This window comes from Babjeviella inositovora (assembly GCF_001661335.1).
Source record: "Babjeviella inositovora NRRL Y-12698 unplaced genomic scaffold BABINscaffold_1, whole genome shotgun sequence".
Lineage (NCBI taxonomy): Eukaryota > Fungi > Ascomycota > Pichiomycetes > Serinales > Babjeviella > Babjeviella inositovora.
This window is the reverse complement of record NW_017566838.1, coordinates 2,535,355-2,561,077: the sequence shown is the minus strand read 5'-3', so window position 1 is coordinate 2,561,077 and position 25,723 is coordinate 2,535,355. Positions and strand designations below refer to the sequence as shown.

Sequence of the window (25,723 nt, the reverse complement as noted above, 5' to 3'; positions counted from 1 at the left end):
TACTTGAACATTGTAGTTTCTGGACCCCTGACATTTGCAGAAGTCATTGCCTTGAAATTGAGGAAACCAGATGCCCTGAGACCGTTCTTATATTGTCAGGTTTTGTCAGGTTGTTTCTTTTCATCTGGGGTATTGTTTTTGTTCTTGTTGCGTGAGAGGAAAATTTCCAGGGTGGTTGTGCAGCGAAAGGAAGCCCTCGAGGAAACCATGTATGCACATTATACCTCAGGTCTCAACTCCCAGAGTGAAGAAGATCCAAAGGAATTGACGCAAACGGAGGCTGATTTGAACGAAAAGAGATTACGCAAGTATGAGTTCTTGTTAAAGGGTGGGGTTAAAGGTTACTTGGCCCGTATGCTATACCCAATAAAGGCATGATTATGGCAAATGTATATATATATATATTCTGGATCATTATTAGATTTTAGTTCTCGTATTTATGTATGTAAAACAGAGATGTATGGAGTATTCGAGGGTAGTGTGGAGAGTACTAACGGAAGCTAAAATGAATTTCTCCACCCTTTCGGGTAAATGTTCCTCCGGGTGCATGATGCGTTTCTATTTTTCGAGCTTTGAACTAACCCTGCGATCTTCGTATGGCGAGCGGGGTAGCTGGGCTTCATGCGAGACAATTGAGGGTCTTTCAACAATAAAACACGCTGGAAAGACAGGGTAATTTTCAGCTGAAGTATAAAACAAAATATAAATAACCAACAGAAATGTTATCTCTCGTGTAACGCATTAGGTATTGGCTATAAGGAGACATATGGCCTTCTACACCTCGAAAACCTCTTTGCATCCTATGAATTGAACCCCTGTCACTGCTAAACCATAGGAACCAAACTTCTATTGAAGCTAAGATCCTTACAATCGGTATATATTTATTACACCATGTCTACAGATAAGCATACCAATATAGGGGGTGACTCCTCTCTGTTTGGCTGTGATAACCCCGCCGTCTCCGGCTCTCCCTCTAGGAAACCAAAGTTGTCTACCGAGAATAGACACTCTCTTTCCAGGATAGCTAGTGTCGCTAGTATCCATAGTAATGTCACAGGAAATGGCTTTGACGCAGAATCCATATGCTCTGCACATTCTGGTTCGAGTCGTTCTATCTTGAGGTTTAACTCTGTCAGTTCCAACCACTTTACCCAGAGGATCACCCTGGTTATTGACGCAGTGAAGGACGAAAACATAATCACGCATAACCAGGAAACCGGACCGATTATGATTCCGGACTCTGGTATGAATATCATTCAGACACAGCTTTCGAGACAAGCTACTAATGTCTCGAGAGATGCAAGATCCGGGATCCACGTTAAGACACAAGATTGGACCTCTGACCCCGAAAAAATAGTTGACAACAATGGAAAAGAATATACTAATGAAAGCGATGGTGACGAACATGATCCCTCTGGTGGGGCTCCCGATGGAGGCTACTCCTGGGTGATTGCTGTCTGCTGTTGTTTCCTCAGTGTTTCCACCTGGGGTGCAAGTTCCTGCTACGGTGTATTTTTGAACTTCTTTCTCTCATCGGACTATTTTGCAGGGGCAACTGATTTTGACTTTGCTATTATTGGTGGGCTTGCTGTCGGAATTTCTCAGGTATTTTCGCCGTTTGTGTTTATCTTTGTCTCGTACTTGGGCTTAAAACCTACAATGATTATTGGTTTAGCAATCCAAACTCTGGGATACCTCTTGGCCGGCTTTGCCAGGTATAAGTGGCAGCTTTACATGACCCAAGGTCTCATGATTGGGGTTTCATTCTCGTTGGTTTTCACGTCTGGCATTGCCATTTTGCCTAATTGGTTTTACAAGAAACGTGCCCTTGCTTCGGGTATCACAGTCAGTGGGTCTGGCTTAGGTGGCATCGTTTTCTCTTTATCATGCAACAGTTTGATGCAAAAAACCGGAAGCCATCAGTGGCCATATATCATGGTAGCGATCACTACCTGCACGATGTGCAGTATCTGTATCATATTGATTCAAGAGCACCCGAAGACGTCCCCCAAGTACAAATCTATCGCACCTCGCCCAAGTCTCTGGGTAGTCATGAAGACGGTTCTCAATCCACACATCGTGTTAAATCTAGAGGTTAACTATGTTGCCATTTGGTTTGCTTGCTGGAACGCCGCCTTTATTACCGTGCTCTTCTCTATGTCAGCCTACGCTTCTTCAGTCGGTTTAACCCATGGGCAGGGCTCAGTCATCACGGCGATTTTGAATGCAGGCCAGTTTGTGGGCCGCCCAATGTTGGGACACTTTTCAGATAAGTGTGGTAGGATCAATTTTAGTATTGTTATATCTCTAGTTGTGGTAGTATTGCTCTTTGCCTATTGGATCAATGCAACCACATACGGAAGCATCATTGGATTTGCCTTGTTATGTGGTTTGACATTGGGGATTGGTGCCGTGAACAATCAACCTTTGGTCTTAGAGGCCTCGGGGATAGAGTTATTCCCGGCGGCCTTTAGCTACTTGAACATTGTAGTTTCTGGACCCCTGACATTTGCAGAAGTCATTGCCTTGAAATTGAGGAAACCAGATGCCCTGAGACCGTTCTTATATTGCCAGATTTTGTCTGGTTGTTACTTTTCGTTTGGAGTATTATTTTTGTTCTTGTTTCGTGAGAGAAAAATTTCTAGGGTGGTTGAGCAGCGAAAGGAAGCACTCGAGAAAATAATGTGTACATATTATATCTCGGATCTCAGCTCCCAGAGTGAAGACTCAAAGGAATTGACGCAGGCGGAGGCTGATTTGAACGAGAAGAGATTACGCACATATGAGTACTTATTGAGTGGAGGAATGAAGGGTTATTTTGCCAGAATGCTCTACCCCATTAAGGCGTGAATGACGCATGTCACTTGAACAAAGTTATACAGGGTAATAAACTTTGTCTATACTACTGTAGTAGTGCGGTATATAGAGAATTATTATAGTCTTACACGTCTGGCTAGTAGAGAGGTACCGGTTTAATGTGTATTTCCGATAATTGTAGGATAAAGTCTGGCTTTCGACCCCCGGAGTTTCCCTTTTCTTTTAGATTCACGTTTAGTGACGACCAAATCCGCAGACTCCCCTTTCCGAAGTGAGCGACAACATTCTTGTGTTGTCGCTTGGCGACTTAGCGTTTAAATCAGAGAGGATTCTTAATTCCTGTGTTTGACCTACTGCCTTTATATAATTGTAGACTTCTACACAGTCTAACTGTGGTTAGCTTTGTTAGTAAACTCTAATTTGCCGATATCTGTGGATAAGACATTCTAGCCCAACCCTTGTGGCAGGGATTAAAGTATAGAACGTCTAAAGGTTAGGCTTCCGTCAAAACCAAAAGTATAACCTATATCGCTAAGTAATGGTGCGTTCAGGTTATCCGCGGCACTTCATGTGAACCCCACAATTTCCGCATGCACGGTAGCAGGTTGTTTTATTATACAGAATAACACGTTAGCCCTTAGCATATGCCTTGAGTAAAATGCATGTTAAAGCTCACTTAGACGATAATAGGTGTGCTGAATTAAATCACGTGGCGGTAAGATCCCGCCTTAAAACACATGCGAACCCCCATGTGTGGGGGCTCCAGATTTGCCTTTCGCATTGCCTGTAGCAGTTTTGCGGCCAGACTTACAGCTTAATATGGTGCATGGTAAGTTAGGATTCCACCCCGTGCGGGAAAGTTTACTGCATTTGGAACCTTTTTTTCATGCATGGCACACATACTAACTTCTCCGTTCAAATGCACGAATGATTCATAGAGGGTAAGATTTTAATCGGGAATTTTAGCCTTGAAACTTTGACCCCAAAATTTGCTTTAAAAGGAGTGACTTTAATAAAACATAACCATAGAGGCATTTACGTGCCATACTGTAAAACTAACGCAATCTATGGAGAAGCAAATCACCAACGACAAAGGAGACTTCCTGGACTCAGGTATCAGTTCCATCAACTCCGTGATCATTCCCGCCGTAGGCCAGCCTACCCAGCTCTGGGAAAGTGCTGGCGCTGGCGGTGAATCCCCACCACATTTTGGGTACTACAATGCTCGCCACGACGACCGTTCCGTGCACTCGAGCAGGTCAGATTTCCACTTGTCCAGATCCAATTCAGCACACTCCGGAGCGTTCTCCCAGATGCTCACACTGGTTATTGATGCGATCAGAGATGACAATTTGATTACCGAGCAACTGAAGTTTTCCGATGAAGTCATCATTCCCGGAACAGAGTTGAGTATGATCCAGCGCGAGGTTTCGCGACAAGCTACAAACGTATCATTCCGGGATGAAGCTTCTATTAGCACGGGGGCTTCCCGTCGTTGCCACCCTTCATTCCCATCTACAGATCCTGAAGAAGTGCAGCATAAACTCCATGAAATTGAGGAGCATGCGGATGAAGACGATCCCACTGGTGGGGCACCGGACGGAGGGTACTCCTGGGTTATTGCTGGTTGTGCCTGTGCCCTTGGGATTTCGACCTGGGGTGCCAATGCATCCTATGGCGTTTTTCTCAACTACTTTATTTCCCAAGACTACTTCCCAGGTGCTACCGATTTTGACTTTGCCATAATTGGGGGGTTGAGTGTAGGAATATCGCAGATCTTTGCGCCGTTTGTGTTCGTCTTTGTGTCCTACTTGGGCTTGAAACCGACCATGATTCTCGGGGTGGTGCTCCAAACCGTGGGGTACCTCTTGGCTGGTTTTGTCACCAAGCTCTGGCAACTCTACTTGACGCAGGGTCTTCTTGTGGGGTTGTCCTTCTCGTTAATTTTCACCTCTTCGGTGGCTATTTTGCCAAACTGGTTTTACTATAAACGGTCGATCGCAGCTGGCATCACCTTCAGTGGGACTGGAATTGGTGGTCTTGTCTTTTCGCTCTCCTCCGAAAAACTCATGCAACAGACGGGAGGTCAAAAGTGGCCCTATATCATGGTAGGAATCGTAACGTGTGTGGGGTGCTCTATCTGCATCTTGCTCGTGCAAGAACACCCAAAGGCCTCGCCAAGATACAAGTCCAAGCAGACAGGACGCCCGGCCCTCCTGGAGGTGATCAAAGTGGTGTGTAACCCGCGCATCGTCTTACACAAAGAGGTCAGTTATGTCAGCGTTTGGTTCACCTTTTGCGATGTCTCCTACGTTATTCTCTTGTTTTCCATGTCCGCGTATGCCACGTCTCTTGGCTTGACCCATAAACAGGGCTCCAACGCTACCGCGATCATGAATGTTGGACAGTTAGTTGGACGGCCTTGCATGGGTCACTTTTCCGACAAGTTCGGAAGGATCAACTTCAGTATCTGCACTTCCATCTTTGTCGGAGTCTTGGTCTTGGTTTATTGGATCAATGCTACTACTTATGGCAGCTTGATGGGCTTTGCGTTCTTGTGTGGCTGCACATTGGGTATTGCTTCTGTCAACTGTCAGCCGTTGGCCGTTGATGCGTCGGGTTTGGAGTTATTCCCTGCAGCGTTCAGTTATTTGAATATGATGGTGGCTGCTCCAACTACGTTTGCTGAGGTTATTGCCTTGCGCTTGAGAAAACCAGACTCTGCCAAGCCGTTTTTGTACTGCCAGATTCTTGTCGGCTGTCTTTTCTTAGTGGGGTGTTTGTTCTTATTCTTGTTGCGTGAATCGAACATTAGCCAGTTACTTGCTGAGCGCAAGGCGATTATCGAAGGGAAAATGCGCAAGCACTATTCTGGATACGGAAGCGGAGAATCCAAATCTCAAATGTCCCAGGAAGAGGTAGCTGTAAATGAAAAGAGAATACACAAGTATGAGTACTTGATGAAGCCAGGGTTCAAGGGCTATTTTACCCGTATGCTTTACCCAATCAAGGCATAATGGATATATTTAACGAGTCATGATGAGCAATATATAGCACTTGCGTGCATAGCAGGGTAACTTTCGAAAGGGGTGTACGAATTCAATGATAATGGGTTTTAACTAAGTTAAAGAGGTACATTTTTGGTTTATATGCTACTTTATATATCCTCGACCCTGGAAAGCTCCTAAATATGTAGCTTCTCTCACGATATGAAATCCCCTAGCGTGAAATGACGGCCTTATAGCTTTACTATGAGGCGATCATAAAGAGCACTAACTTAGACACATACAGGTAGTTATAAGAAAACTAGCACTAGCATCGTCAGTCAATTGCAATTAGTCATGGTTCCTCCAGATTTGAAGTTTAAGGGGCTGTAAAAAACCAAATCCCATGTTTCAGGCGTATCCTCCAATAAATAAGGGAGGTGAGAATAGTGAGTTGAATTAACCACGCCGAGAATGTATGTTTGGATCTGAACAGTCCTTCTGATTTATTCACCAGATGGCATTAGAACTGTATTTAAAAGTGTGGTCTAGTATGGATCACTCAACAACGATATATTATACATGTATGAGCCAACCTCTACGATGTGGCTATGGTATGCGACTTACCGCATGATATACTTTTGAATCAGACGATTTGGTATGGGATGCAGAGAGTTTAAACCTGTTGGATCACATGTTTAGCTCTCTTGATCGCGGGACCACTGTAGTTTTCCGAAGTCAGCATTACTCTTGATCCGAAGGCAGCCCGCCCATCAGTAATCATACATCCAGGTTTGACTGGCCGTTCTTCTATGGTGCCTTTTTCTTGCATATGTTGCGGAAATCGGAGGTCATAAAGTTGGGTATCCAGTGCCAGCTGTATATTGTGCTGCTTATGGATAAAAAATATTACTGCGGAAGAGATTTCCATTGGCCAAACCAAATTGGCGGAGTACATGTTGCTATGACAGCAGACTTTGGATTTCCTCAGACATGTATTATCTCATCAAAGCCTAGAGACTTGGCTGGATACGTTTGTGCATTGTTTGCTATTAACATTCAGAGGCTCTGCCCCGCTTGTCCTTCAAAGAATTTGGTTGATTCTTGGTCCATTCGCAATAGAAATACCGATCACTTGCTTGCCTTTTTTAACCAGTACAAGCTTTACAACCTTTCCATCTAAAATTGAATTGCTTCCGTCTTTTCTTCCATTAGGTTTCTCTTAAGCGCTCCAGAGGTCAAATAAAACTTTTCCTACAAAGATTAAAGAGGGAATGGAGGAGAATTTCTCTCTCCACATATTCTCTAACTTATGCTCAACCAATCCATGATAAACTTAAACACCCCATTGCATTTTTATCCTGGACTAGTCCCATATAGAGTCCCCAATTCCCCTTTCTTTGGAAGATTCTGTTCCAGTTATATCTCTGTCAACTAAGTCCACTCTTTACTCTATTCCTTTATTTCTTCTCCTCCTTGTATCCTGCAAAAATTTTCATGATATCATGGCAAGTAATCATCTCGTCCACTTTCTTTTCGGCGCGCTCAATTTCCGCTTGAATATGATCCTTCGCAGGTCCTTCGGAGCTCTCCCCGGGGCCTGCCTCCTGGCTTAAAATCAGCTCAAACGCAACTGAGTTTGAGCCACGACGTGTCCCTTCATTTTGGAAGGTGCTCCTCTGGAAATCACGGTCCATGCGGCGCTGCAAGGCCCTAGACGCCTCAGAGTTGTACCGCTTGAGACCGCCGCGAAGCTTAGACGCGGTAACTTCGTGTCCCATCTTGAAAACCTTGCTAAATGCTTCCTTAGAATGTTTCTTTTCCTCCGTGAGGGATATCACCGTTGATTGCAAGAACCCACAGTGACTGTAGAGCCTCAGTATCTCATTTAGCAACCGTTTCATGTCCCGTTCGTAGTCCTCGCGCCTCACAGTTCCATTCTCAAAGCCCAGCGCAGGTGAGGTCATAAGCACCGCTTCGCCAGCGCTGGGAGTTCCCACTGCTGCCGCTTCTATCAACGAAAAACCGTCAAATTCCACGAGGCCGGGGTGCGAGTCACTGTGCGGGGCTAGGGCTTCATCCAAGGAGTCCAGATCACTGTTATATAGCAACGCCTTATCCTCTTGCAACTCTGTGTACAGACTGATCGGCGGCGGCGGGCGGTCCGCAGGGTTGCACGAGAAGTAGAAGTTGCGCATCATAAGCGGAACTGTCATCTCGCCAAACATCCCGGGTCGTGTCTTGTTATAGTGTGCAAGGAGCTTCTCTTTATTGAAAGGTGCCAACCCGCAGCTGCGGAAAGTGTTGGCAATCGCCGCGGGCCTGAACACCTCGGTCCGCGCGCGTGCCACGAGCTCCATGAAGTCGCAAGGTACAAGAGGCACGCCGCGTGCGATGCAGTCGCTTGCCTTCGCAGAAATGTTGTCCTTGAACTGCGAGAACGGATTGCGGTCACCCGGAGCGAACAAGTGTGAGGGAAATACGAGTACATGAATCTTGTGTTGCACACAGTAGTGAAGGAACTCCTTACTGGTGTATGTGTGGTTGCCATCGAGGAAGAGTAAACGCGGCTGTCCGCATGCGCGCTGAGCGCTGAGTGGCTCAAAAATTTCACGAAGCCAATAAAACGTGAGTGCAGTCTTGGTTACGTTATTATCGAAGAACTGAATGTCCCAGCCTTGGGTGAGTGCGCGATCCTTGGGATACCAGGCGTCAGGCCCTTCAAGCTGCGGGTCCTCCTTTGCCCTAACCACCACGCACGGTGGAAGCACATATCCATCACCGCTAATACTCTCAAGCTGGGTAACAGAGTGCCACACGGTGTCGTCGCGTGGTTTCCCGTCCGTGTAGCCGTCGCGGATGCGGTGATAGTTGGGGCCAAGGCTATGTCGCGCCTTATCGAGAATGTACACGTTTTGCGGTGCAAACTCAAACGTATCATCAAACTCGGCCGCGTCAAAAAAATATCGCCGGAGACTCTCATGACTCACGGGGGACACGTTTTTGCGCTCTCTCGGTTTTGCTACTTGCATATCCAAGCCCTTTTTCTTTAAAAACTTTGCAACAAAGTTTTTGCCCACCGCGCCGCCGCTACCGCGCTGTGCCAACACGTCCTGCACCAAATCGCGGAGCGTTTTGCGCGTGAGTGGCCTGCCGATGGCACTCTGCTTAAGCACGCAGTTCTCCACAAAGACTTCCTCCTCCTGAGTCATCCTGTTGAGTCGGCTTCGTATCAGCTTGTTGCGCTTGCCGGTGAGCGCATTTCCGAGTGTGGTGCGCGCCACCTGGTGTGCTTCTGCCGCCTGACGGATGCTGGGGTACACCTGGTTGCGGAAGTCCGCTACCGCGTCCGCGATGCGCTCCTCGTATGACTTGGGTCTCATCGATGGTTTGTGAGCAAGCTTGGAGGAGGATGAGTTTCGTGGTGCGGATCAATTGTTCAAGAGAGTAGGCAACAAGCGGTGAAAGATCAAGTGTGATGAGATAAGGGTCCTGCTTTGCTTAAGGCACCCCCTGATTGTCCACGGTTCAGGTTTGGCCGGTGCCCCAGAATAAGGTGCGACGGTCATGATTCTATATGCAGGAAGTTTTATTTTAGGCCAAATAGACCTAACCTGGCGTAAATATTTGGTCCTGCAAGCTGCATTGCTTAGGGACACTGTCCTCAACTCTTCCCTGCTATTTCACTCAGTCACCTAGGTATCGCGATGGAAATGATATCATGAGCTGTCTGTTTCAGCCAATTAGCTGGAGTTATAGAGTATAGCCCGGAGACTCGTAAAATGCTCCATAAAACTTGCAAGCTAGGCTAAGGGAACTGAGGGGCGTGGGGAAAATCTGGTAGCCTCCTTATAGAACCGATACCATCAATTGCATAGTTAACGGGGATTTATACCGAATATATTACCAGCGACACCCTGAGTGGATCCAAAAATCTTAGACCAGAAGCGTCGCCTTCTTAGAACACTGGTCTGTGAGTGCATGCAAGCGCCACCCCTTTCGGACGTCTTTACCCCTGACAGCTGCGCCTGATGCTGGGTGTATAGAACTTCACCGAAAGTGGCAGGGATCTAGCCCGTTTGGGTTTAATTACGACTATTCGCACATGGTAGTTCCAAAAGCCTTCCACGAGGTTGATTTCCATACTAGTCCATATGGCTGACCAGTTGCGGATGGAATGGTTATAAGCGAATTGTTTATGCTGCAAGATTCGTACTAGGCGAGGGATCGCGTTTTTTTAATTGTTTCGCCGGAATTTAGGGAAGGAGACTAGTGCAGTCTGGTTGTTACGTGGTGGGCGTTTGACAATCGAGGTGTTGGCACGGATGCACAGTAGCATAAGTTGTATACAGGAATCTCAATAAGAGCAAGGGGCGGCCAGATTTGGCACGTTTCTTTTCTTTGCCTCTAGTGTAGTCCTTAGGGCCTGGATTACACCACGATATCATCAACGTATACTCTCAAATTTCTCGCTCGTTGCATTTCCCAGAGTACATTTTGATACACGTTACGCTATTGTCCACGCGCTTGTCTCCTGCGTCTGCTCGTACTCAATAAAAAACAATTACCAGCTACGGGAAAAACAGAAAAGTGACCAGATCTAAATACCCTACGCCTCACTTTTTAAAAATTAACGTCCTCGCTAATAAAGCCTAACACACTCTTTTTACAGCAGACTGTAACAATCATCCCAAACTTCAAACATCCTTTCAAATCTCTACCATGATGGGAAAGCAGCTGACCGGTTTCCAGCACTCGAGGTTCAAGTTCTCCAACTTCTTCACGGACCCGTTCATCCTCACCACTACATCACTCGCGTTCATCGCGTGGGCGATCTCGTTCGGAAGTGCTATAGCGTACGCGAGACATGCGGCGAGTTCCCCGAAATCCATGAACGTCCCGCCGTTCCCAAAGTTCACATGGTGGGGGCTCGTATTTGAGGTCTTGTTGATCTTCATGATCGTAATCTTGTGCTGTATGGACTTGGTGCGCTACTACAAATCTGCGCTCTTGGGCTGCTCCGCAGTCGCTTTTATATACACCACCAACTCCACAAATATCCTAGTCTGGGCGAGCTCCGGGAACTCATCGATAGGCGCATGCAGTGCGGGTAGCATCTTGTTATCAATTGTCAATATTATCTGGATTATGTATTTCGGTGGCGATGACAACTCGCCAACCAACCAATACGTGGATTCCTTCGGTTTGGGCGGTGCCACACGCAACGCAATGAACCGTGGCAGTAGCGGCACCATGGGCATGTACGAACGCAACTCACTGGGCATGTTGATGAACATCCCCATCAGTCAACGCAACGGCAGCGCCGCAAATCTCAGCAGGCAGGGTTATCCGACCGGCACCTTACGTGATAGTATGCGTGGCAGCCAGTACCTCCGTCAGGACTTCCAGGATCACAACTTGCGCAACTCCGCGCTCGGCAGGGGCAACTCCAAGATCTCCGGTGCCAGCGGTGCCGCATACTTGACTTCCAACCAGTTAACAGGCTTGGAAAACTTTAGTGAGCGTGACGAGGAGATGCATGAATACGAGGAGTCCTTTGATGCTGCGCCCTCACCCCACATGGAATCCCACAACCAGTCGCGCTCGACCCACCCGCAGAGCCAGATCGAGTACAAGTATAAGGCGTGCGCGTTGTATTCTTACGATGCCAACCCCGACGATGAGAACGAAATCAGCTTCATCAAGGGTGAAATCTTGCACGTTGACGACATCACTGGTAAGTGGTGGCAGGCCAGACGCAGCAACGGCGAGATCGGAATTTGTCCGAGTAACTATGTTGAATTACTCGATTAGTATTAGTATAAATACAAAATATCGATAAATGTATATTTAAACTATGAAGGAATAAACATGAATGAGAGCGATGTGTATATATATATATGCGATTAATGTTCATAAATATTTGTGTATATATAACTAATTTGAATTTTCTAGCAATATATTTACTCAACAATGCATATATGTATTTGTATAGTACCATTACCAACGTTAATAATCCTTCTATATGGCTCGTTTGGAATAGGTAGCTGTTCGTTTCACCCAGCTAACTATGCGCTCGGAAACCTCCAATATTAATCTTCCCCCCTCTGGACTTTTCGAGTTCTCAATCGTTTCTCCATAACAGCAGATCAACAACAACGAAGCCACTAAGCAGATAAGGATGATCCAAACAGAGTATATCCCAATGAACGATGAAACAATCTTAAAGAACACTGACATGAGAAAGGTTACAAACCAGCTCACACCGGAGCACCAGCTGGAAACAACGATACGATTGTTACGGTTGTGACTCGGAAAGAAACCATGGGCATGGATCGCAAAGGTGGAATTGATGGCAATCAAGAAACCCATGAGCAGATAGGTATACATCTTGGTCAAACAAGGGTTATCTAAATGTTGGTCATACTTGGCGATACCCCCTGCCACTATGATAAATACCACCAGCGTAAGGATACCCCCAAGTGTGACATCCTTACTTCGCTTACTCAGAACGCTGATAATGATCCCTCCAATGTTCCCAATGAGGACCGCAACAGAAAAGATTAAGGAACCAAACTCTTCGTCAATACCAATGCTCCCGAACAAATCCGCATTCCGAAAGCAAAAAATGCGGCACATTATGATGGATGAGAGGACGGTCATTAGGGAGAGGATTCCTAAGTTGTCAATTGTAATAACCGGACTGTAAAGATTTCCCGTGACTAGGTGTACCTGCACCTGGGTTTCCCGAATGATCTCATTGACCACCTGACATCGCTCCTGGAGAGTATATTGTGGATAGAGACACCTGACAGAAAAGTCAAATTGTGGACCAAAGTGGTAGCCATTTTCTCGGTAAACCACAAAGGGGGATTTAGGAATAATTCCCAAGAGCAAGAGAAGCACCACGGGTGTAACACACTTGTACAAGAGACACACTCGAAACATCTCTGCGTTGTAAAACAAATCAGACTCCTCCAATAAGGCAAAGCTTGTGATCTTTCCCAAGATCACTCCTATGGTTCCACTGGCCGCCGTGGTGCAAACACAGAACTTACGAAAGCGAACCGGAGAGATATCATGAATGTAAAACGTCGTGGTTTTATTCATAAGCCCGGCTGCAAACCCTTGGCCCATCTGACACACACAGTACAAGGTGGTTCCGTAGGTAGAGGATAAGAACTCCAACCCAACCAGGAGAAGAAACAATACCAACGAAGCGAGAATAATCCAACGGTGGCAAAAGTACAAGTTAAGGATGGCAAACACACTACCAAAGGAATGACCTAACTGTAGCAACGACAAGAACAATTGAAAGTCGCCTAACTTGCCAATCTCGATCTTGTAGTCGGTAATGTTCTCCATATGACCCAAATAATTTGATTGGAGCCCCAAGGTGAAGTATCCGGTGAAGACCGCCAAAGAGAGAGTTAGGCAATAGAAGTGAATGATTCCTAACTTCCACCAAGCTTCTAGTGACAATGTCGCCAAGGAATATTCAGATTTTTCCCTGGGTGGCCGGTCCAGTTTTAGCTGCTTTTTGACCGACGGTAACGATAATTCCAGTAATACCGGACATTTCTCTCCTGAGGGTGTAACGGTAAGACCAACAATTGGTACAAGGTGAGAAACTGATCCACCCTGTTCACAACCATCAGAGTAGCGCAAATCTTCCTTCATAACCACGATTGAATCATTATTTATCTCCTTAAGATTTTGAGACGGCGTCGAGATGGTGAATTTTTCGGTCAAAATGTCTTCAGTAAAACCTCTTTCATGTAATCGGTACTTAAACAACGTAGCTTCGGCAAAATATTATTGCAGTGTTTCGATATGGTCTTTCGTAATGGCGTTTCATTGAGGGAAAACCCCTGGCAGACCTATTAAATCCGGAGAAGAGTCAAGCCTTAGTTTTTGTGTCGAATAGAAACCATGCAGCAGCGGCTCTCCCTCTACAAGCGCACCAAAGCCTCCGATGCTAATTGTCAGAAACAAAACGTTTAGACAGAAATAGCATTAACAGGGTTATTAACATCTTTTATAATAAATTACGCGCACATTTGCTTAAATACTCTCCCTATGGATTATCCTTTGGCGCCCAAGAAGATGGTGGCACTCAAACAAACAATCATTACAATGAACCCCCAGATGGCCAACGCAAAGCCACCATACTTTTGGAGTTTTTCCTTTTTTGTCAATGGCTCGTTATTGGCGATCTTATCGGCTCCGATCATTTTGTAGCCAAAAATACCAGGTAAAATGAAGGAAATCGAGGTAGAGCCCGTAGACCCCACGAACGCAAGAACGTGCTCTAAAGACCTCACAGAAATCGCAACGAGATAGCTGATAAGCAACACAAATGAGGTGATGATCAAGTGGTTTCTCTTAGTAAGAGCCACAATTACCTGTTCATTTGCTGTACTACTCTGATCATCCCCGCTACCCACTAATCTCTGTTCCTCGGCGGCAGCTACCTTGGACGTTTCGTCTTCGCCTCCCAACAGGATATCAAAGTAGTGCAAAATATTGTTGACGGAGGCGCGACATGGATGGCATTGCAATGGGTAAGACAATACCACCAAACACGCAATGGCGACGCGGCCAAAAGTGGAGGAAAAAGATTCAGGGTAGGATACAATGATGTTCCCACCCACAAGGTCACCAAAGGTCAAGTACCCAGAGACACCCACAATCACGTAGAGCGTCATAGCAATTCCAATGGCGTAGCTAATAACGCGGTTCATGTTTCGAGACGACTTATCTTCTAACTCGTTGACCAACGAGAACATGTTCTGGTGGCAGGTGTAGGCGAATACAAAGATCGGAAACGATCCGAGTGCGGAAGATACAGAGTGTGGAACAAAGTAGTTTACCGGACCCTTTTCCACAATGTCCTTCTTGAAAAAGTGCACCACTACCAAAACAGCAAGGTACGCCACCGACGAAAGCGCAACCATAGACGCGTATCGCAAAGAGTCCAACCGCTTTAGGAAGGACAACGGAACCACAATGACCATAAAAAGAGAGATCCAGAAATTTCTTTCCAACAAGATCCCGTGCCCTTCCAAGTACGTGTCGTCAATCAAGGACTTGGCGATTTTGGGCATTAAGTCCCCCACAACAACCAAGTAGGAGATACCGACCCCTAAGCACTTTACGGCAATCGCCAAATCGAAAATAACGCTAAGGGAGGGGTAGGTGAGCTGCGACAAGGCGAAAAACGACGCGTGCCCCACTGGAACGTAGCGCGTGCATTTCGTCTGGAGGTAGAGCCCGAAAGAGGACGAGGCCCCACTTAAGATGACGACAAAGATCCCAAGCAAGACACCATTAGATTTGATACCATACGGCATCGCAAGCATCCCCGCACCTAAGCTTGTTAGTATATTTCACAGCGTGTGTAGCGTTCATGCTCACATACCGATAATGGTGTTCAAGAGGTTGATGCTTGCCGATCCCGCGGTGGCTTTTCCTGTGCTTTGTGCCATTATAATGTTATGATATTATTATGCTAAAACAAGGCCATATAGGGGAGGATGTGGAGCTATAGAGCGATGGTAGGTCAACACAAATCTGTGGTTCATGTTAGATTTTAGGTCATGCGGGAATCTATATTCCTAGTCTGTGGAGTCGAGCCGCGAAAAGGAGCGGCAACAATAGCCATGCACGTGATATTAGGCAAGGACACCGGCACTAGAATTTCATTGCTTAATTGAACCAAAGATTTACAATAACATAGACGTTGTAGTATTATAATGACAATTAATAAAGAAAATAGCCTTATAGTTTTTTGGTGGCACATTAGTAACTGAAGCGAAGCCTTTCAGGTGGTCTTTATGATTAGCAACTATAAAATAAAGAATCTACACACTCCGGTAAACATTAGACCTTCATCCCGTTCTTTCAGTACCCACATTATCACCGAAGACGCGAAGGTTTTCAAGCATACATATTCACACCGGAAGAAAAAGTACGTAATATTTTAAAAAAAGGGTAAGAAAGAAAGTATAAACGATATAAATTGGGATAGCACAGGAAGTTGGTAAAAGGGGAAGGTGGGGGCGAGTATCCTGATGGCTGTAGGCAAGACATGTCCTCGCAATGAGTAGCATCCATGAGATACAAGCACGGCCAAGCTTAGAAACAGCATATCAGAAAAATAGTACACGTATATTAAACAAGGGTGTAAGCCAAGAAGAGAGCCATCAAAACCAAAGCAACGATACCGATCCACAAAGCACCAGCTGGTGGGGCATCCTTGGTGGCAACAGCGCCACCAGCAACCTTTGGAGCAGTAGCCTCGATCTTGTTGGACTCCAACTTTTCGTTCAACTCGGCAATCTTGACATTGGATTCGTCCAAGTCCTTCTTGTGAGAAGCGGCAGTGGCGGTAAGGGTAGAGTTGCCAGCCTTTTCGGAGTTGAAAGCAGTGGAAGCACCCGCGACAGCGGCACCGACAGCGGCGGTGACACCGGCAGCGGAGGTGGCAGCAACCTCGGCCGTGGAAGAGCCACTGACGTACTCAACTCTGATCTTTTTGGACTTGGACTGTGACTTGAACTCGCCTTCCAACTGGGTCCACATGGCGGACACGGAGTTGGCATCGTCAAGCTGGTATGGACATGGCAAGGTCACAACCAAGAACTTGTCGCGACAGGCAAAATCGGCGGCTGGCTCTTCTTCTAACCCCTGCAAGATGATGGAAACATCCAATTGCTCACCAGGGGCAACCACAGAAGCGTTTGGTCTGACACAGTACAATCTTGGCGCGGTGGTCTTGACCTTGAACGCGAGAACGGTATCGGTGTTGTTCTTCAAAACAATGTGTTCAGTGGAAGGCTTAACGAAAGGACCTGGTGGTGTTAGTAAAATGCTGCGATGCTTATACGGGCGTCTTGGCACCGAATCATAGATATGTGAAACAGGCACAAATAGTTCAATCATGGCAAACGGTGTTCTCTTCCGTGTTGTGTGAACGTTGCGTTGAGTTTACATCCAGCGGGATGGATGTGTCCGTTTACATAACAAAGATGTCGCGTGGCCCATTTGTAGCACATACCTTTGAATTGTAAAGTATCTGGGGAGATTTCCATGTTGATAGTAGATATATATGAAATTTGGGGGGAGGCGTCCTTAAAATTCCTGATAGTATTAAACGTTCACAGTTAAGCGGAGGCAATTTGATATCAGCGGCAGTCTCATACTCAGAATCTCTTTTTTTTTTTTCGAGAACGAATTTGGTGCCAGTTCGAATCTGTGAGATTTTTTTTGTAGTTTTCGAAATTTCTCCTTTAGGGATTATGCGAAATATTTATTGGAGCATACTTCCCTGAGTGCTTACAAATCCGCTGTTTCGCGGAAATTAGAGAGGGGATGTGGCGTTCGAGGATACGAACGCGTGGCAAAGGGCACACGAGGCGCTAGTTTCAGGCTGGCCGACTTGCGCGACGTTGGCGAAAATCGTGCAGCAAGCGTGGTCCCACCGACGACTAAGTAAACTAGTGGAGAAATTTGCCCAGCAGACACCGTGAGAGGTACCGCGAAAGAGATTAGCTATCGATTTTCGGATAATATTATGGAGACTTTGATGGCTAAATTTGTTTACAATCGTACTTTTTGATACTGTTTGTCCGCCCCTGCGTTTATACATGTAAGGGCCTGAGGCGATGAGCTATTATACGACAACGCTGGATTGGTAAGCCTCCATAGGGGGACTTGATAGAAATAAATATTAAATAACTTAGTATCAAGTTAGATGTACTTTTAAAACTATGAAAGCGTCGATAGAAAAATGAATCCAGCTAAGGGTGAAATATGATACAGATAGCAAGCTTGTTCTCACGGCTGAGCTGTTGACTGCTTTTTGACCGTTCAAGCCTAACTGGATGCCATAACAGCCATAGCCAGGAGAAGCTCATTTCCTGGAGTTTTCACTTTGAGTGAGATATTCCTAGACCGGTAAATACCGCCTACTCTAATATAAACCATGCCTCATTTCAAGGGCTTCCGCACGACAAGCGGTTGGCAATATTTTCATTATAACTCCTAAAGTTTCAATACACGGTATCGTATTCACCCCTTGCCTCTCTTCTCACCCTCACATTACTTCAATTCGTAGATAACATTAAGTGAGCGATGTAATAAGAAAACACGTCTAGTAGTCGTCACCACGAGAAACAACTTCCTTTCTGGTAGGGTGGAGCAAGATGGTGTGCTCGTACTGGGCGGTGTAGCAGCCGGCGGTGTCGACCAATGGTGGGTAGTCCTGGACAATACCGGCTTTGCATAACTGGTTCAATGCTAACAAGTACTTTTCTTCGCCTAATCTGTCCAAGTAACGGCGGCACCACGGTAAAGTGCCGAAGTTGGTGTTGATGGTATCCATCAACTGCTTCGCTTTGGTCGTCTTTAGGTCTGCTGGGTTGACCTGGACGTCCACATTCTTCGCGTAGTGCGACGACTCACCGGCGGTGATTACGTAGCCTCTGCCGGTACTGCCGAAGGTTTCGATGGCGAAGGTTTCGCCTTCTTCCATCTTTGTTTCGTCGCCGTTCTTTACAATAGGAACCGACTTGCCACCGTGAATCTGGTACTGATTGATGTTGTGCCCGTTCAAGTTTCTGATGCATTTGACTGGGTAAGTCTTGCCGTCCAACTCCACTTCATAGGACTCCATGACTTCCTCCACACGCTCACCGATGTCCGTCAATCTAACGTCAATACCCGCCTCATTGATACCGGTGTTGGTGGCGTCCTTCACGGCCTCCAACAACTTGTCGTACCTCTCATCAAAGGTCATGGTGAAGGCACAGTCGACGATGTGCCCGTTCACGTGGACACCGATGTCAACCTTCATCACATCCTCGTACGACAACACGGTCTTGTCACCAGCGTTTGGGGTGTAGTGGGCGGCGCAGTGGTTCAACGACACACCGGTTGGGAATCCCATCCCGCCCTTCAACCCGTCGACTCCGGAATAGGTTCTGACGGCATTTTCGATGGTTTCTGCAACGTCGATCATGGTCATACCCGGCTTGATGATATCCTTGGATCTCTTTCTCACTCTTCTATGGATCTCTGCCGCCTTTCTGAATTCGTTCCAGGTGTTGTGGTTCTGTCTGTCTAAGTATCTCTTCTCCTCGTCGGTGGTACGGTAGTTGTTTTCGTCTTTGTACTCTATCCACTCACCTTCCGGATAGATTCCCTCTGGATAGTACGAGTCAATCACAGTGATTCCCTTCTTCTTGCTCTTCTTCTTCTTCTTTTTTTTCTTATCCGCAGCATCCGTGATCTCTTCGCCTTCGCCGCCACTCACCATCTTAGCATCCTCTGGCGCTTGCTTGGCTAGCACTTCGGCAATCTCGGCAATCTCCGCTACCGGTGGAACAATATCAGTGGTCATTTTCTTGTGTGGGTATAAGTACAACAAAAAAAACTACCTAGGTGTCAGCGTACAATTATGTCCTCAGTTGGTCCCTTGTAGTATAAATATTTTTGCAGCGTGCACGCACCAGCGATGCATTTTTTTTCATGCAACTGGGTGTCGAGATGGACGCTTAAAGATTAGGAAAAACAGCTCCATTACTAGCCCTCCAGCTCTCTCACCGTGCCTTATACGATGTTCCGCCAACTTTTAGCGCCAGCAAAGACTGGTTTGCGTTTCTTCTCCAATGAAATCGATCAGAAGTTGATTGACTCCTTGCAAAAGGCTTCTCCCTCCAGCTCTGGCTCCACATTCAAATCCTCCGACTTGGACCTCTCGCTCTTCGGAAAACAGCCACAGAAGGCGTTCAACATCAGACAAAATGACTTAATGATCGCCTCGCCGAAGGCCGTTGCTCAGAATATGAAACTCTCGGGCCCAACTGCCGGTAGGACCGTTGAAGTGTCCAACGGCAACCTCCATGCCGCGTTGATGTCTCTTAACCGTCTCTGCAACAACAACAATATTAGGGGCCAGTCCATGGACCAGAGATTCCATATCAGACCGACTAAATACAAGCAGGAGAGAAAGCTTGTCGCCAAGAAGAAGTCCTTCAATAAGGGGATTACCAGATTGATGAAGATGGTCCACGAGGCCAAGAGAAGAGGCTACTAAGCATTACCCATGTATATATAATTCGTTACGCTTTTAAGTCGATTGTAAATAGTGAAAGAATGCAGGCCCAGTGTGAGCTAACGCCCAAGTCACTGCAAAGTATGGCCTAGCCAATACGGCTCAATCTAGAAGTATCATTGCTTCGCACAAACACTGTGGTTGGATCTATAAGATCGCGTATTGCTAGACACTGCCAGGATTTAATTTTCAGAACACTGTGCTATCATCTAAGAACAGTGTTGAAGTAATTCTAACCCCCTGTATAATCTGCGGCACTTCGACTTCAGGATACGATGCTGTGCCGTAATCCATATAAGGTCGGATCTTAATGTCTATGGTATGGTCCCTTGCCATATAGAGTGACCCTAGTATGACTTAATCCACAAAAATATCGGTCATATTGCCTACTCCGTATCCCTAGCTTGAAGCCTTAATTCCGTTTAACCTTGAATCGTAAGTACTGGATGTCCTTATACGCAATCAGCTTGCGACAGAGTGGACACGCCCCTCTGTCAGCACGCCCTTGGCTGGAATTGTCCAATGATTGAAACAAACAGTCAGCACAGAACAAGTGTCCACATGACGAGATAACAGCCTGGTCAAACGAATCAAAGCAAATGGGGCATACTGACTCATTGAACCTTTTATCCGTGGAGTTGCGGTTCGTGGCGTTTTCCGATAGATATGTGTTTGTTTCGTTGATGATTTCAATGTCCGATGAGTGCTCCGAGTCTATTTCAACCTCATCAGATGACACTGATAGTACATTATCAACTCTTGAAGAGGTCGCTAACGGTACCAGCTCCCCTCCGGCCGGGACCAACACGACTATTTCGTCATCCTCGCTGTCAGACACGTGAACAATCAAGGCATCTGAGTCTATTCGGACCCGGGAGCGTTTACGGGGATTGCCAACTGGGGACAGAGACCCCGTTTCTGATCCATGAGCGCTAGAAGCACCCAGAATACGATCTATCGTATCCATACTGGATAGCGATGACGAGGAGTTGTCGCGATGAGCATATGAGGGGCTGGATGACTCATTTACCGGGAATCTGTTATGAGTTGATGCTGGAGGTTCATCTGCTATGAACGGAGCAGAAGGAACTTCGCTGGTTGTTTCAGGTATGAAAAGCGCATTTGAGGGCTCTGGTGTCTGAACTGGTGTATAGAAGGATGCATCGGGCGTAAATTCGGTTGACGCTGTCATCGGTAGTGGTGGAATAAGTATGGGTAGATGGTTTTGCGTGCCTCCTTGAACCTGGTACATTAGTGTGTTGCTGAATATACGACCGTTTCGCTACCTATACCCCGGAAATACGATGGCGTTGATACATCGGAAATGCCATGGTTGCGAACACTGATGTAGCCTAAGAGCCGCAATGCACGTGAGGGCTGCACGGTATGGATATTTATTCCGGAAGGGTTTCCGTCCATTTCATTCTTCAATATCAATAGTATAATTACTGACTTGTCCTATCATCTAAACACAAATAATCAGAGATCGAGGAGGCTACATTTTCGGGCCTACTATACTTATACTTAATCTAGACTCATAGTTTCGTACTCTAAAGGAAAAGAAGCACATGCGTAGTTAAACCAGAGGACGCAAAGGACTAGAGAAGATAAACTGAGCTTGACCAGACCATTATAATTATACTCACAAATAATGCCTATAGAATTCTTAAGGGGCCTTGTCAAAGGCTCCGTTAAGAAACCCCGGTCTGTCCTATCGGCCGATTGTAACCGGTGGCTGACGCCATCGTGGATGTGGCAGCTTCGCCACATGCTTGCCGCATACTTGCAGCTTCAATCACGTGAGTTTTCATCATGTACATCGAAATGTTGCACTCTTCTCCATTTATAACTTTCATGAAATAAACTCAAATGGTTTGCTTGTCTCGTTTGACCTCCTTTCCGCCTGTTTCTCTCTTATTTCCTTTTATCCCTGCAAAATGTCAGATACCCTAGTGGACACGAGTATCTCCCGAAAGGCGAAGGACGTCACCGCTGGTTTTGTGGGAGGTGCCGTCCAGGTGCTTATTGGTCAGCCCTTCGATCTCATCAAGGTCAGATTACAAACGGGCCAGTTCAGGTCTCCAATTGAAGCCTTCCAGTCCACCTTGAAGAACGAGGGTGCTCGGGCTTTTTATAAGGGCACCTTGGCTCCGTTATTCGGGGTGGGTGCCTGTGTGTCAGTGCAATTCTACGGGTTTCACGAGGCGAAGCGCCAGTTATTGAAGTACTCTAACTCTCAGACCTTGACCATGGGCCAGGTTTACCTTGCGGGTGCATTTTCTGGGTTTGTCAATACCCCAATCACCTCCCCAGTAGAGCAATTAAGAATCATTTCGCAGACGCAGAAGACTACCCCAGTGTTGGGTCCAAAGCAGCTCTTACGCAACATTTACACAGAACACGGTTTGGTCCGAGGGGTCTTCCGAGGCTTCAATATTACATTGGTAAGAGAGTGCCAGGCCTACGGTACTTGGTTTCTCACCTACGAATACCTCATGCAAAACGCCATCAAGTCCCGTAATATTACCCGTGACCAAATTTCAACACCAGAATTGATGGCATACGGTGCCCTTGCTGGCGAAATGTTGTGGTTATCGTCGTACCCATTGGATGTCATCAAGAGCAGAATCCAAAGCGATGGGTTCGGTGCTGCCAAGAGTAAGTACAATGGAAAGTGGAACTTGGTTATCAAGGACATCATGCGTGTCGATGGGATCAGAGGGTTCTGGAGGGGCATTGGCCCTGCCTTAGTGAGAGCGATTCCTTGTAGTGCTGGTACGTTTGCTACCGTGGAATTGACTCTTAGATTGTTGGGTTAGAAATGGAATGTTCGGTCTAGCAATTAAGCATTGACTTGTAATAAACCATATAATGATGGAGCATCAAAAAGAGATGATATTTGTACAACTCTCCAATGCTGTAGGTGGCATACCTATCTAACATCGCATTTGAGTATAGTTTGTCATCCAGATGGTCTTTTTAGGATATTGCTTAGCTCTAATTATCTGCCTCCCAAACGATGCCATAAAACACGATTAAAAGTGCGTAAGTGGTTCGCGTGATGTAACACACAGTACCTAAAAGTTATTTGGGTATCTATATCGGTTCGTCTCTTTGGGCCCAGCAGTCCCCACGCGGGTCACCTAAGAAGTGCAAGTACCTCTAAATTTCAAACCTTTACAATTCCCCGACACGGAGGCTTGCGTCAATGAGACAAGCAAATCTGTAAAGGCAGCAACACACCACCGTCCGGAATCCAATACCGAGAGTATTGACGTATTTATGCAGCCCACCTCTTCGCAATCAACTGGAGCGTAATGGGCCGAACACGGATATCTTCAGCATGTTCGTTGTACATCCTTGTACCCAATTATCTCCTCTTTGGGAAATATTCTGCGTGTTTTTCGTGCAGCGCGCCTGCACTAATCAGTCCACATTGGGCAGTAACTAAAGCTCTAATCTCAATGTGGCTAGCATGCCATGCTCGTGAGACGATGAACACGGGGACAATAGAGTGCTAAACAACGTTCCGTTGGAATCAATTTCCAGAAATTATGGATAATATTACTCTGAGACCTCATAATTTACCGGGGGTGACCAGATGACAGATTAGGCGAGTAAACTTCCCAGTCTCTGGCCAGGGGCCTGGAGCAGTTTTTTTTCCCTACGTGGGCCGCACCTGACGCTCTACGAAGATCGTAAATTTCACGCGCGCATGGCAAATTTAGCATTGCAAATCACAGCGCGTAGCATTTGCGTTTTTATATTTACACAAGACCAAAACTATTTGAGACGTACCACATCCCCTTTCAAAATTCTGCGCATCTTATTTAACCGCCGGCTTCCTGATTTGTAATCTGAACCTACCCATCCAAACCACTACTGCTAGAATCGTCGCATCAATCCGAATATAAGATCTCGGCATACATATAGAACCCAAAGAGATATCTGTCCTTTTTGCTACACAGATCCCTGCCCAGTTAAATTTCCGAACCGAAAGCCCTAGAGCTCAATAGACTAGAATTCGCTCTCACTTTCACTGATTAGCTGTCCCCAGAGCCGAAACCCCCTCCACTAGCATCACAAAGTACTATAATAGAGAGTCAATAGCAGGTTCTCTTACGCGTACCAAGCAAACGTATACCCAACTAATCCCAATGCAACAAGTCCAGGTCATCCACTCATCGCCAAGCAATACTCACATAATCCCACCTATGCCCTCTAACTTGGTCGGTGAGGACATTATTGCAGAACGCGTGTTGCAGCGTGCGGAAATCTCGCGCATTACGCGTCAGTTGAAGTCACGGTTGGCCAAAGCTGGGATCAAAGCCAAGGTGGAGAACTCGCAGCTTTTCAGCAGTTCTCCCAACAAGCACAATGCCCAGTTCTCCTCTGAGGCCAATTTTTCACCGCTCAAGGCCAGCGGGGAGTTTTCCCCGCTAAAGGATGCCCATTTCTCCGGAAGTGCCCAATTCTCGCCATTAAAGGCCCCAACCTTCTCTAGTATGAACCACTTGCCAAGCTCCGCAACAACTGAGGTCGAAGAGCGATTCCCGTCGAAACGCACACTCGACTCGGATGCGACTGACACCGACACGGAATGTTCACCCATGAAGAAACACACGTCAAACCCCACCCTATCTAATATCCCCTCATCGCCTATTTACCAGCAGTACCAGCAGCAGTCAGAAAGAGAGCACAACATGACAACTGACCCGCCGCAGACCCCGCCATCGACTTACAGCTCCTTGCACAAGTCATCCTCTGTGACATTGGCGCTGGCGCAATCCACCATATCGCACGTATCGCATCTCAACAACCTTTCGCCCTTGTCCAAAGTCAACAAGCCACTCACATCCTCACCTGGCCTCTCCACACCTAAGACATCGCGCAATCGCATGAGCTTGCTTACACCCAAGGGACGTAGTAACGACGAGGAGGGGGCAGATTTGTTAATGTTCTTGGCGACCTCACCGTCTCCTGCCACATACGGAAAGAACAGTTCCATGTTGGGTGCTCTTCCATCGCTTCCAAAGCTCCAGTTTCCGAATTCGCTAGACACAAAGTCGCCGATCGCACTTCCTAGTTTCAACATCACAGCCTCCGCCAGCGGCGCAGCGACCGTCTCATCTACGCCGAACAAAGAGAGCAGACCAAAGTCTGCGTTTCTCGCCCCGGCTACGCCTAAGCGCTCAAACAATCTCTTATCGGGGGTGAATAAAACGCCAATTACGTCCCGTTTTGCCGGCACCGGTATCACTAATGCCGATCTTTTAAAGACCCCTACAACCACCAGAGCCACACCCGTGGGCTTCAGTATGAGCGACTATGTCAACTTTTTGACCCCTTCGCCCATCTCGCGCGCCATGTCCGGTCGCACGCCGCACCAGGCCTCGAACGACTTGAGCTCCTTCCACTTGAGCGGCGGTCCTGCGCTTGGCGCCAGCAATCTCGGCGCTGGTGCTGCTGGCCGTATCGTCAACTTTGATAAATTGTCCTTTGGGGGAAGCAACGTCGAGAAGTAGGCTTATGGTTTCTTTAGCGTTGGTACTTATTCCTTTCCATCTATTTATCCTTTTTCTTTTTTTTCCTTTTTCATTCTACATCATTCTTTTCTCTTTGTCAGCTCCTTCTGTTTATTTTTCGGTTCTACGGTTTCTATCCTACACTCTTCTGGTACTTATCTCATTAATATACCACTCCGGTAAATCTGAATGTAAAAGAGTCGGTGGCAGTCAAATTGATTACTGGTCAACTAGACAACGTTATAGCTTACCTTCTTTCACGCACAACTAGTTGTTTCCCC

At 46.6% G+C, this 25,723-nt stretch overlaps 14 protein-coding genes across 14 annotated transcripts in view; 8 read left to right on the top strand and 6 right to left on the bottom strand.

Annotated features, from left to right (window-relative positions):
* Nucleotides 1–395, top strand: part of BABINDRAFT_159684 (uncharacterized protein) — a 2,322-nt gene extending 1,927 nt beyond the window's left edge. Inside the window, exon 2 of the mRNA XM_019127817.1 lies at nucleotides 96–395. Within this exon, the coding sequence (XP_018988577.1) occupies nucleotides 96–378 (283 nt within the window). The 3' untranslated portion in view covers nucleotides 379–395. The remainder of the gene's footprint in view (nucleotides 1–95) is intronic.
* Nucleotides 396–672: 277 nt separating this feature from the next.
* Nucleotides 673–2,938, top strand: BABINDRAFT_159682 (uncharacterized protein). Its single transcript, XM_019127816.1, has one exon. It carries the CDS (start codon nucleotides 892–894, stop codon nucleotides 2,848–2,850), a length of 1,959 nt encoding a protein of 652 aa, XP_018988576.1. The 5' UTR covers nucleotides 673–891; the 3' UTR covers nucleotides 2,851–2,938.
* An 826-nt stretch (nucleotides 2,939–3,764) lies between these two features.
* Nucleotides 3,765–6,254, top strand: BABINDRAFT_159681 (MCT family MFS transporter). The gene has a single exon (XM_019127815.1). It carries the CDS (start codon nucleotides 3,885–3,887, stop codon nucleotides 5,832–5,834), a length of 1,950 nt encoding a protein of 649 aa, XP_018988575.1. The 5' UTR covers nucleotides 3,765–3,884; the 3' UTR covers nucleotides 5,835–6,254.
* Nucleotides 6,255–6,539: 285 nt separating this feature from the next.
* BABINDRAFT_82640 (uncharacterized protein) lies at nucleotides 6,540–7,122 on the top strand. The gene has a single exon (XM_019132768.1). It carries the CDS (start codon nucleotides 6,634–6,636, stop codon nucleotides 6,982–6,984), a length of 351 nt encoding a protein of 116 aa, XP_018988574.1. The 5' UTR covers nucleotides 6,540–6,633; the 3' UTR covers nucleotides 6,985–7,122.
* On the bottom strand, nucleotides 6,801–9,570 carry BABINDRAFT_159679 (uncharacterized protein). Its single transcript, XM_019127814.1, has one exon. It carries the CDS (start codon nucleotides 9,182–9,184, stop codon nucleotides 7,262–7,264), a length of 1,923 nt encoding a protein of 640 aa, XP_018988573.1. The 5' UTR covers nucleotides 9,185–9,570; the 3' UTR covers nucleotides 6,801–7,261.
* Nucleotides 9,571–10,313: 743 nt separating this feature from the next.
* On the top strand, nucleotides 10,314–11,706 carry SSU81 (osmosensor). The gene has a single exon (XM_019127813.1). The coding sequence runs from the start codon at nucleotides 10,524–10,526 to the stop codon at nucleotides 11,613–11,615; it is 1,092 nt and encodes a 363-aa protein (XP_018988572.1). The 5' UTR covers nucleotides 10,314–10,523; the 3' UTR covers nucleotides 11,616–11,706.
* Nucleotides 11,707–11,710: 4 nt separating this feature from the next.
* BABINDRAFT_82634 (uncharacterized protein) lies at nucleotides 11,711–13,746 on the bottom strand. Its single transcript, XM_019132767.1, has one exon. It carries the CDS (start codon nucleotides 13,479–13,481, stop codon nucleotides 11,823–11,825), a length of 1,659 nt encoding a protein of 552 aa, XP_018988571.1. The 5' UTR covers nucleotides 13,482–13,746; the 3' UTR covers nucleotides 11,711–11,822.
* A 75-nt stretch (nucleotides 13,747–13,821) lies between these two features.
* On the bottom strand, nucleotides 13,822–15,357 carry BABINDRAFT_57640 (aspartate/glutamate transporter). The gene is made up of 2 exons (XM_019132285.1): nucleotides 15,223–15,357; nucleotides 13,822–15,171 (listed from the first exon to the last, which is right to left on the bottom strand). Exons 1-2 carry the CDS (start codon nucleotides 15,287–15,289, stop codon nucleotides 13,886–13,888), a joined length of 1,353 nt encoding a protein of 450 aa, XP_018988570.1. The 5' UTR covers nucleotides 15,290–15,357; the 3' UTR covers nucleotides 13,822–13,885.
* A 319-nt stretch (nucleotides 15,358–15,676) lies between these two features.
* Nucleotides 15,677–16,946, bottom strand: BABINDRAFT_159676 (phosphatidylinositol-binding protein). Its single transcript, XM_019127812.1, has one exon. The coding sequence runs from the start codon at nucleotides 16,743–16,745 to the stop codon at nucleotides 15,975–15,977; it is 771 nt and encodes a 256-aa protein (XP_018988569.1). The 5' UTR covers nucleotides 16,746–16,946; the 3' UTR covers nucleotides 15,677–15,974.
* Nucleotides 16,947–17,558: 612 nt separating this feature from the next.
* BABINDRAFT_57636 (methionine aminopeptidase) lies at nucleotides 17,559–19,178 on the bottom strand. The gene has a single exon (XM_019132284.1). The coding sequence runs from the start codon at nucleotides 19,117–19,119 to the stop codon at nucleotides 17,956–17,958; it is 1,164 nt and encodes a 387-aa protein (XP_018988568.1). The 5' UTR covers nucleotides 19,120–19,178; the 3' UTR covers nucleotides 17,559–17,955.
* Nucleotides 19,179–19,614: 436 nt separating this feature from the next.
* On the top strand, nucleotides 19,615–19,899 carry BABINDRAFT_29897 (mitochondrial 37S ribosomal protein bS21m; the record flags this gene model as incomplete). The annotated part of the gene is made up of 1 exon (XM_019131468.1): nucleotides 19,615–19,899. One exon carries the CDS (start codon nucleotides 19,615–19,617, stop codon nucleotides 19,897–19,899), a length of 285 nt encoding a protein of 94 aa, XP_018988567.1.
* A 442-nt stretch (nucleotides 19,900–20,341) lies between these two features.
* BABINDRAFT_27950 (SUMO-targeted ubiquitin ligase complex subunit) lies at nucleotides 20,342–20,641 on the bottom strand (the record flags this gene model as incomplete). Its single annotated transcript, XM_019131414.1, has 1 exon — nucleotides 20,342–20,641. A coding segment is annotated over one exon (300 nt), but the record flags the coding sequence as incomplete, so codon positions are not given.
* A 1,156-nt stretch (nucleotides 20,642–21,797) lies between these two features.
* Nucleotides 21,798–22,926, top strand: YMC2 (Ymc2p). The gene has a single exon (XM_019127811.1). The coding sequence runs from the start codon at nucleotides 21,855–21,857 to the stop codon at nucleotides 22,734–22,736; it is 882 nt and encodes a 293-aa protein (XP_018988565.1). The 5' UTR covers nucleotides 21,798–21,854; the 3' UTR covers nucleotides 22,737–22,926.
* Nucleotides 22,927–23,711: 785 nt separating this feature from the next.
* BABINDRAFT_159673 (uncharacterized protein) lies at nucleotides 23,712–25,631 on the top strand. The gene has a single exon (XM_019127810.1). It carries the CDS (start codon nucleotides 24,075–24,077, stop codon nucleotides 25,440–25,442), a length of 1,368 nt encoding a protein of 455 aa, XP_018988564.1. The 5' UTR covers nucleotides 23,712–24,074; the 3' UTR covers nucleotides 25,443–25,631.
* The last annotated feature ends 92 nt before the right edge of the window (nucleotides 25,632–25,723 follow it).

What these genes read in the sequence shown, in the direction of transcription:
- BABINDRAFT_159682 (XM_019127816.1), top strand. Translation starts at nt 892, where the DNA reads ATGTCTACAGATAAGCATACCAATATAGGGGGTGACTCCTCTCTGTTT.
- BABINDRAFT_159681 (XM_019127815.1), top strand. Translation starts at nt 3,885, where the DNA reads ATGGAGAAGCAAATCACCAACGACAAAGGAGACTTCCTGGACTCAGGT.
- BABINDRAFT_82640 (XM_019132768.1), top strand. Translation starts at nt 6,634, where the DNA reads ATGTTGCGGAAATCGGAGGTCATAAAGTTGGGTATCCAGTGCCAGCTG.
- BABINDRAFT_159679 (XM_019127814.1), bottom strand. Translation starts at nt 9,184, where the DNA reads ATGAGACCCAAGTCATACGAGGAGCGCATCGCGGACGCGGTAGCGGAC.
- SSU81 (XM_019127813.1), top strand. Translation starts at nt 10,524, where the DNA reads ATGATGGGAAAGCAGCTGACCGGTTTCCAGCACTCGAGGTTCAAGTTC.
- BABINDRAFT_82634 (XM_019132767.1), bottom strand. Translation starts at nt 13,481, where the DNA reads ATGAAGGAAGATTTGCGCTACTCTGATGGTTGTGAACAGGGTGGATCA.
- BABINDRAFT_57640 (XM_019132285.1), bottom strand. Translation starts at nt 15,289, where the DNA reads ATGGCACAAAGCACAGGAAAAGCCACCGCGGGATCGGCAAGCATCAAC. An exon ending in CCTCTTGAACACCATTATCG is followed by an intron (nt 15,172 to 15,222) that starts GTATGTGAGCAT and finishes TAACAAGCTTAG; the next exon opens with GTGCGGGGATGCTTGCGATG.
- BABINDRAFT_159676 (XM_019127812.1), bottom strand. Translation starts at nt 16,745, where the DNA reads ATGATTGAACTATTTGTGCCTGTTTCACATATCTATGATTCGGTGCCA.
- BABINDRAFT_57636 (XM_019132284.1), bottom strand. Translation starts at nt 19,119, where the DNA reads ATGGTGAGTGGCGGCGAAGGCGAAGAGATCACGGATGCTGCGGATAAG.
- YMC2 (XM_019127811.1), top strand. Translation starts at nt 21,855, where the DNA reads ATGTCAGATACCCTAGTGGACACGAGTATCTCCCGAAAGGCGAAGGAC.
- BABINDRAFT_159673 (XM_019127810.1), top strand. Translation starts at nt 24,075, where the DNA reads ATGCAACAAGTCCAGGTCATCCACTCATCGCCAAGCAATACTCACATA.